Raw genomic sequence first — 9043 nt, forward strand, 5'->3', positions numbered from 1 at the left:
CACAGATGGGCTACTCCAGATGTGCACATCCAAGTACTGCAGTAATTTACAACTATCTCAACCAACAAAACATCTTTCAAATTACAGTGTAAAATTTAACAATGGCAGCTGTTATTTCTTCTCTTTTATGGGAAACCGAAGCTTCTCTTACTTCATTGTGACTGTGCAACATTTTACTTATCGCCATGGAATGTTTTACACCAGATGCCCTTCCTCTTTTCTCAAGGCTTGGGACACAAGTTCAAAAGTTAAAATTAAGACACCTTAAATACCAGAGCCACATGGCTTAAAGGTCGTTTTATGTTGTCTTAAGTAAGTATGCAATAAAATGGTGAGGACCACCAGGATAGGTAATCTTGAACAGGGTTATCTTGACTTTTATAGAATTGGAGAAGCATTACAACACTGCTCTACTGTAACTGAAGTCTTGTTGAAGTCTTGTGTCTGAGGGCTCCTTATAGTGTATATATATATATATATATATATATATATATATATATATATATATATATATTATATATATTATATATATATATATTATATTTATATTTATATTTATATTTATATTTATATATACATAATTTTTTTTTTTTTTCCTGTTTTGTACACAGGTTTACTTTTTCAGTTTGAACTTTCATTGTTCCGTTGAAAAAAAATCTATGATTTTAAACACAAAGTATGAAAATCATGAAAATCTTAACTGTTTCCATGGTAACAGATTCGGTGCCAGTGGCATTATAAAAGGCGATTGCAGATGTGTGCAGGGGTTAGAGAAAAGAAAGAGTAGTGCACTGCACCGGCTAAAAGCACTTTGTTATGACAGGGGAATTGATTTTCTAATTGAAAGTGTTTGAGAGTGAAGCAGATGTGGAGGAAGAGCCATGTGAAATATATGAATGTAAAGGATGGAGCCTCCAGGGCCTTCCTCAGGCAGCAGAAGCCCACAGGCGCATCTGTGAAGACTGTGCAGAAAAACTAAAGATAGACCCAAGATGGTGGGCGGTCAACGTACTATAAAGGCCACCATATCATTGTTTTAACTTTACTATAGTATTTCTCATGGTTATATATTCAGTCAAAGCCTATTTTTATTTTTATATTGTATTTTAAGCATGCGTTTTTTGTTGCGTCATTTTTAGGCCAGTTTTCATAGTTTATATTTCACTATTAAACATATTCATATAAACATGTATTTATGTTGCACTATATTGATCGAAGTATATTCCTTGTTTGTGTTGTTCTCTGATAATGCCAATAAAACATTTAAAGATGATTCAAAACACAGCTGATAGATCAATCTGATTGATCAATCAACCAAGTAATAGCCCAAGGACAAATTAACGTTTTTTTTTTTTATCACAGTTTATGTTTTGATTGTACTTCCTAGTATAAAGAATAAATCATTTGTAGACTTGTATACTTCTTTATTAACTCAGTGGAAAAAGCATTTACATCTAAACTGGAAGAACTTTAATCTTGAGTTCAGGTCCAGGCTGTCTATAATTATTCTCACACTTTCACCTTTTTCTGTTCATAGACCTTCTTACAGAGTTGTATATTTCACTTTTTGTTTTCTTTCCAGCTCTACTCAGAATGACCCCTCCGCCACTGTGGGCAAAGTGCGAGACCTAGCTTCGTTTCGCCGCCACTTCCGGATGGGCTTCATGACCATGCCAGCCTCCCAGGACTTGTCCCCCCACTCGTGTGCCTCTGCCATGGCGCCCCGCTCACAGTCATGCCACGCAGTAGGGGCCAGCGACAGCAGCCTGGAGAATGAAGAGGACTACTCTGACACGCAGTCCCAGCATGGAGCCCGATGCCCCCCAGTCAAACCCAAACGTCACCCCAGCACCCGCCTGAGCACCTCGTCCACCGACAGCAGAGATGGCAGAGGAGCCCCCGAAGCTGCTCCTCCCCCTCCACCCACACACTCCCAGTCCAAGCACTCAGAGAGGAAGAACTGTGAGTATGGACCAACCCGCGGTCGTGTGGTGGGAAGGATCTGTGTGGTAAAGAGTTGCCTGTGGGCCTTGAAAGATCTTTATTGGAAAGAGCTATTAATATCTTGGCCTTTAACTTTTTATTAGGTGCACATAAAGGTTGCTCAGTTTAACATAGCCTCCACCCTCAACTAGAGGCGATTATCATGGGTTTATGATCTATTGGCAGTAATAATAAATAATGTAACAATACAGATTTTACTAAAAGTCTAATTTAGTGTACTGTACAGTCTTCAGACATTTTGATTATTTAAATTTACAGGTGCACTGTATAGCTTTTCTGGTGGATGACCTGCTGCCACCTCATCCGGTATGAGATAGTATTGCTTTGTTTGTAATGTTCATATGCCATATGATATTGATGCCATCAAGCCAAGTTATACTGTAGGTCAGATCTGTGGAGAGGTGGCCCAAATCACAGTTAAAATGTTTAGAATTTTTTTGGCAAAAAAAAAAAAAAAAAAAAGAAGCCACATTCTACCATGGTTGCAGACCCATAGCGCACCTTTAAAGTTGTTATTTGCTTTTAATGCAAATTGCTATATTTTGCCTAATCTGTCTATTTTCCTTAATGAATGTCTCAAGACATGAGCCCAAATAACTATTCTAGGCAATAAAAACTCAACTAAATTGCTGACTTAATCAGTTTAAGTTGCCTGACCTTGCGGTTCTATTGTTTATTGCAGCTATGAAGAAGTCTGACTCTGGTGAGATCTGCTCCAAAAAAGTCCCTCCGCTGAAGCCCAAAAGGAGTCCGAGCACCCAGCTGACCTTTGACGCCGTGCCCCCTCGTGTGCCTGCCTCGCTGCCTTTCCAGGGGGCTGACTCCCAGGTCCAGGTTGACGGCGACGATGAACCCGTCTACATAGAGATGGTGGGACAGGTTTTCAGCAGAGAGAGCCAGACTGCCACCCCCCACCCGGTCACCCCTGTGGCAACCACCCCAGACTCTGACTCTGACCAGAGCGAGGCCATATACGAGGAGATGAAGTACCCACAGCAGGAAGATAGGGGGAACCACAGACAACCCCCTCCTAAACATGAAAAAATCAAATCCTCCAAGCATTACCATCCCACACCATCCTCCTCCTCCAGTTCTTCCTCTCTGCCCCGCCCCTCTTCATCTTCGCCATCATACTCCAAACCCAAAGCAAATGTGTCAATCTCTCACTCCTCACCTCTGCCCTCATCTGCATCTTCTACCCCAGTGCCCCAGGTTTTATCCACTAGCCCACACACACCACGGGCTCCCACTCCTTACCTTCTTCCAGGTAGTAAATCTGAATCTGAATCCAGCACAAAAATCCCTGCGCCTTTTCCAAATCTCCTCCAGCATCGCCCCCCACTGCTGGCCTTCCCCCAACCAGCTGCTGCCTCCAGTGGTGTCCAGAGCAAATCTTCTTCTGCCAAAACGCAAACGTCAAACACCACGACGCAAGCCAGCACGTCTTCGTCCACCTCCAATGTCCCTGTGTCCCTCTCTGGCTCCAAAGAGTCATCCAGTTCATCAGACAAACGGGACTCACAGCTTGGCCCCGCCCCTGGACTGAGAGCGAGGAGTCACTCCACACCTCTCCCGCCCTCTTCCAAATCCACTTCGCCATTTTCTCATCACCACCACCACCCGCACCACCGGCCATCCCACTACCACCACTACCGCAAACCCGATAGAGGTGACTCACCTGCCCCCAACAAAAGCAGCAGTGGGCAGTCCACAAACCAAGCCACAGTGCAGACCCAAACCACAGGTACGGGCAAAGAAAGCAAATCTGTTAGCTTTCTCTTGAAAGAGAAGGGTGAGAAAGATAAAGATCGAGATCGAGATCGAGATAGAGATAGAGATAAAGATAAGGAGCGAGGGGAGAGAGATAGGGACAAAGGTCGAGAGAGGGACAAGGATCGAGACCGAGACAGAGATCGAGACAGAGATGGAGGACCACACTCTTTGCCCATAGACACCTCCTCTACATCCAGCCAGACTCCCCAGAGCAGCACTAGCTCCACCCCTACACCTCTCTCCTCATCGCAGAGGCCACACTCTCGCCCACACCACCGCTCACACACCCATGGCCTGCCTGCCTACAAGCCCCCCTCCTCAGACAGCCCCCTGCTCTGGACATACCCCTCAGGAGGATTCCGCAGGCCCCCAGCGTATGAAAGCCTCCGATCTGGCTCACAGACGCCCTCACTGCAGCAGCCCTCCATCCTGACTGGCCTCACCGATGGACCCTCCAAAAGCAATGGAGGGTCCGGGTCACTCCACTCCAAAGCTGGTTTTCTGCCCTGGGACAGCCACTCCAGCTTAGGAGCAGATGAAGGCTCTTACTGGCCCATGCAGAGGAAGCTCTCGTTCAGCCATGGGAGCAGAGACACAGAGAGTAAGTTTTACATGATCACAACACAGTCATTTTAAAGACCTGAAAATATTATTAACATTTGTGTGTTTGTGGCCATAGAACTTTTGCGTTATGAGGAGGAGTTTGATTTAATGAAGAAGCACTCATTATTATAGGCATGTTGACTAAGATGTTATTAACTTAAAAATGTGCCTGCTCTATCTTCCCTCAGAAGATGATGGTCGTGCCTGGAACGGCAGTGCTGATGCCTTGTTGCGGATGGATAAAGAGGAGCTGGGGTCTAGAGGGGGGCACTCTGGGATTCCAGTTCATTTCAGTGGTGCCAGTGGCAGGGCCCTGGGCCACAGTGAGTCTCTGGCTGGTGTGGACAGTACTTCAGGGTTCAGAGCACTGCCCAGAGCAGGCCTGCCTCTTCCCTGCCAGACGTTTCCTACCTGTCGCAATGGAGGTATGATTTCTGTCATTGTCTTGTTGAACACCAAAAAGTGCACCTAATTAAGTGTTATTACCCACCATTATTGCAACTATGCACACTTCAGACCAGAGCCTTAGCAAACCCTTCTCCTTTACTGCAGCCAGCCTTGAAGCCGTGTGTCTCTTTGTCACTCAGAGGAGCGATACCTCAAGGCTTCTCATTGCCAATAAAGATAGCACTTTGCCTCAGATCTGCAGTGATATTAAACTGAAAATAGTCACTGAAAGAGGAGCTTCAGAAATAAGCCAAAACCAAACTTGTTTAGACTATAACAAACCAACACAATAAATATATACCACATACCATGATGTTTTGAGATACAGATGAGGTAAACAAATCTGATGACGCACACATCTTGTGAACGTTCTCAGTACAGAACATTCATTAACAGTATTTTCAAAAGTGATTTCATGACTTGTTACCTTGAATAGACAATGTTTGTCTTACAATGTTTGAATATTCTCGAGCTAGATACCAGAATATCATAGAGTAATTATTGATATTCCTAATTGAGCTCAGAAGAGTCCAGAGATTTGTAATATTTGCAAAGTTCTCGTTTTGATGTGCTGTTGGTTTGTTCCAGAAGTGGGGCGGCTGGGCCGGTCCTCCTCTGCTGCTGGAGTCAGACAGGTGGGAGGAGACATCCCGAGACAGAGCAGTCTGCCCACACGGGACACACTCAATCCGGTAAATTTTCAGTACCCAGCCCTAATTTCAGATCATATTCACATCAGACAGGCTACATTTGGGTGTGATCATTAATATTGTTCTCATTATTACTTCTTCCAGCCAGAGACAGTGCTTGAACATGTCTATTTATAGCAGTAGCTATGCCCAGTGAGCAGAAAAGCTCTGTTCTGGCACCAAAGTCTGAGTAGTAAAGGTTTATGACGCAGGCTAATGTGTACTCAGTGCATGGGCAAGAAAGGGCCTCACGTAGACTGTTTGAGGTGATGAGCTGCAGTCTCCTACAGCACATTTTGCCCACATTCTGGCTGCATAGCAAATGCTGACGCAGTTTGACCATGCTGCAGAGTCTGTCTGTACTCTCATGCACCCTCCCTTAATCAGCTGGAAGTAGAACAGCACTGCCTCCTGGTGGAGAGCTGTACATACTGCATAGTAGTTCAACTTGTTCTGAGGTCAACACCACGTCTAGGATAAATAAACATCTATTCATAATAGTTTGCTTTGCTCTTGTAAAAATAATCTGTTTTGAATTTGCATGTTTCTTGCAAAGATCTTGAAGTACTTTTGAATAATGCAGATAATAGGCAGCCTACATTGATACAGTGCATTGACTGAGATTCTCTCTCTCTCTGTTGCCCCAGGCCCTGCCCTCAGCCTCCTGTAACAGCCCCAGTGTGTCCCGGCAGCAGCAGCAGCTCCAGCTCCATCAGCAGCAGTTAAAGCAACAGCTGCAGCAGCTGCAGCAACAGCACCATCTACAGGTGCAGTTCCAGCAGCTGGCTCAGCTGGCCCAGGGTCAGCCCAGCATCAGTGGGGCTGCCCCCTCTGCAGCTCAGACCCAGAGAGACGGCAAACTGCTGGAGGTGATCGAGCGCAAACGCTGCCTGTGCAAAGAGATCAAAGCCCACAGGCGCCCTGACAAGAGCCTGTGTAAGCAGGACAGCATGCCCATCCTCCCGAGCTGGAGGCGGACACCTGAACCCCGTAAGACTGGCACTCCACCGTGCCAGCGGCCACAGGCTGTGGTGTGGGACACCGCGATCTGAGTGTGTGCAGAGGACTGCGCTGAAGGACCAACAAGGCAACAGGAAGAGTGTAGGGTGGCTCTATAATGGAAATGTATTTAAATGGTTGTGGTGATATTCATTACAAAAGTTTGCCTATACTTGTGTTTTGAACTGCTCTTAAGGATGACTTAAGGACAGTTAGGGTATTTGATACTTTGGTTAGGGAAAACTGGTAAATGCGTTGTAAAGAGTCACAATCAGACTAAACTAATTTCTTACCTGAATGAATGATTTGTAATTGCTATATCTTGTTATTCTTAATGTGTTCTAATTGCCAATGATTTTTTGCCACAAAGCACCACTATTACTGCTTCAAATACCTATCAGTAAAGGGTGTTTTTAGATTGTTGTTGCCAAATCTTTTCCTGTCTCCTTGAGACAAAAAATAAATTTTAATTTTTCCCAGCATTAAGATAAATTAAAAAAGGCAACTGCCAATAAAGATTTAACTATTGCTGTGTAGAAACTTCTCTGTGAGTGAGAAAGTTCCTGAAGTGTTTCCTGTGAATGCATATGAGATGTCTTGGTATCAATAAATTGTCATTGTGGATGCAAATAATCATCACTGGAAAGTTAAAGCTACCTAACTGTACCTGTTTGCATATCTGTAATCTAAAAATCTATTTAATTTACTCTACATTTCCTGCAATTTTATAGCAATATGCTCCCAGTGCTGGAGCAATATCAATGTGTCAACTAGCCTAACATACATATCTAAGACTTGAATGAGTCATATTTTGTGTCATTTCTGCATGTCAACAATAGACATACAGTATTGTAAAATTGTGTGTAGAGATGATCATGTCAGACATATACATTCTACAAATACTCGCTATAACAGTATCACATGGTTGTATAAAACAAGGGTAACATGACAGAGGGCTTAAGTGGTGCAGTCCAGTCAAAATCATCAATACAAATACTTCATCACAGTTGCACATAAGTGATTGTTCCATATGCCGAAAAACACAGAGACATCCATAACTTTGACTGGTGCAACTGAGAAGACTGTGAGAATTCAATGCTGGAACAATCTGCACAAATCATGGTATTGGAGAATATCAACCCTGCTGTAAATAGATAATGTACAACTGTATTGAAAATGTAGCAATTCTTTCCATTTTCATACTTAGTCAATACATATTATGTAGCATATGCTGTACAAACATTTTTATTTTCTAGATGAATTTTATCAGCTGCAGCCAGACCATCCATTACTTCTAGTCATATCAGTAAGCAGTAAAAGCCCTCTCTTACAAAAGTTCACTCCAACAGTTGATCAGTTGAATTTATGCAAAACTCCCTTTAAGCTGTGGTAACATTTCATTGACACATTTTCTATATTCTTTATGACTTTTATTAAGATTTTAAGATTTTTAACATTTAACTTGTACAAATTTCAACAACTAGTCCTGTCAACATTATGGATACTTTGCTGCTATACCTTGAACTGGTTTTGTTCAGATACACAGAGGTTTACCATTTTGTTTTAATATGGATATAGTGCTTATTATTATTCTTACATATTTGTTTTGATTTCAGGAGCCATGTGAAATTGAAGAGTGATGTAATAATATTAAGGCACTTGAATGTCTTTTGGTTGTTGATGTTTTTGATATAGTTAGCACCAAATTGTACAGTTACACCACGTGAAAAGGAGACCTATGTAAATGTAATGAAAGTCACTGCTTTGGCCTTTTTAAAAATATTTGTTATTTTTTATTTTTTATTCCACCTGCTCCTGTTAAATGTTTTTTTTTTAAGCTTCAAGAGTCCATTTGAAACAGGTCAGGTTGAGGGATATGGGCAAGTGCAATGCATGCAGAGATTCCTTACAATGAAATAGCCCCAAATGTAATTCTAAAAGCAGAGTATCATCTTAACATGGTTTATTCCCACCGACTGATATCAAACCCTGGGTATCATTTCCGGTATAGTTTACTGAAGCTATTGGTTTTGTGTGTCTACTAAACACTGGCCATTATATGAGTGCCATACTATATTGATATGGTAAGATACGGTGTACCTTGGAAATCACTGTAGTGCTATATTTGCATTGATATTGTCATTCAAATAAATTTTATATAATGAACTTTACATAACAAACAGACTGTCTACATGTTTTATATACTGTCAGTAGTTCTACAGTAATTCTCATCACACATCAAATCACATCAAATACCACCTAAAATAATATTTGGCCTTTTGAATACCACTGAAGACTGAATAGATTTGTCTACAGATAAAATATATACTAAAACTGCAGAGAGCCTCACGTACCACCAGAGGGACACATACCACAGTTTGAGAAACACTGGTGTATTGCATCACAGCATAGATGTTGCAGGAGTGGACATTATGTTCCTGCAGATCCTTCTCTGTCCCACTGAGGGAGCTAGCCACACCAATGCAGCAGCTGGAAGATTCCACAAGTTCAGATGAAGATTTTTACTG

At 42.5% G+C, this 9043-nt stretch overlaps 1 protein-coding gene across 2 annotated transcripts in view; it reads left to right on the forward strand.

Annotated features, from left to right (window-relative positions):
• LOC129407519 (neuronal tyrosine-phosphorylated phosphoinositide-3-kinase adapter 1) overlaps window positions 1-8604 on the forward strand; it is a 34620-nt gene extending 26016 nt beyond the window's left edge. The window contains exons 3-7 of one of the 2 annotated variants that reach the window (XM_055148902.1): window positions 1583-1962; window positions 2687-4378; window positions 4569-4805; window positions 5416-5519; window positions 6164-8604. In XM_055148902.1, the coding sequence (XP_055004877.1) occupies window positions 1583-1962; window positions 2687-4378; window positions 4569-4805; window positions 5416-5519; window positions 6164-6568 (2818 nt within the window). In that variant the 3' untranslated portion in view covers window positions 6569-8604. The remainder of the gene's footprint in view (window positions 1-1582; window positions 1963-2686; window positions 4379-4568; window positions 4806-5415; window positions 5520-6163) is intronic. The other variant, XM_055148903.1, reaches the window with a different exon arrangement.
• The last annotated feature ends 439 nt before the right edge of the window (window positions 8605-9043 follow it).

Source organism: Boleophthalmus pectinirostris, unplaced genomic scaffold, assembly GCF_026225935.1.
Source record: "Boleophthalmus pectinirostris isolate CB_2022bp ecotype Guang Dong unplaced genomic scaffold, ASM2622593v1 HiC_scaffold_12, whole genome shotgun sequence".
Classification (NCBI taxonomy): Eukaryota; Metazoa; Chordata; class Actinopteri; order Gobiiformes; family Gobiidae; genus Boleophthalmus; species Boleophthalmus pectinirostris.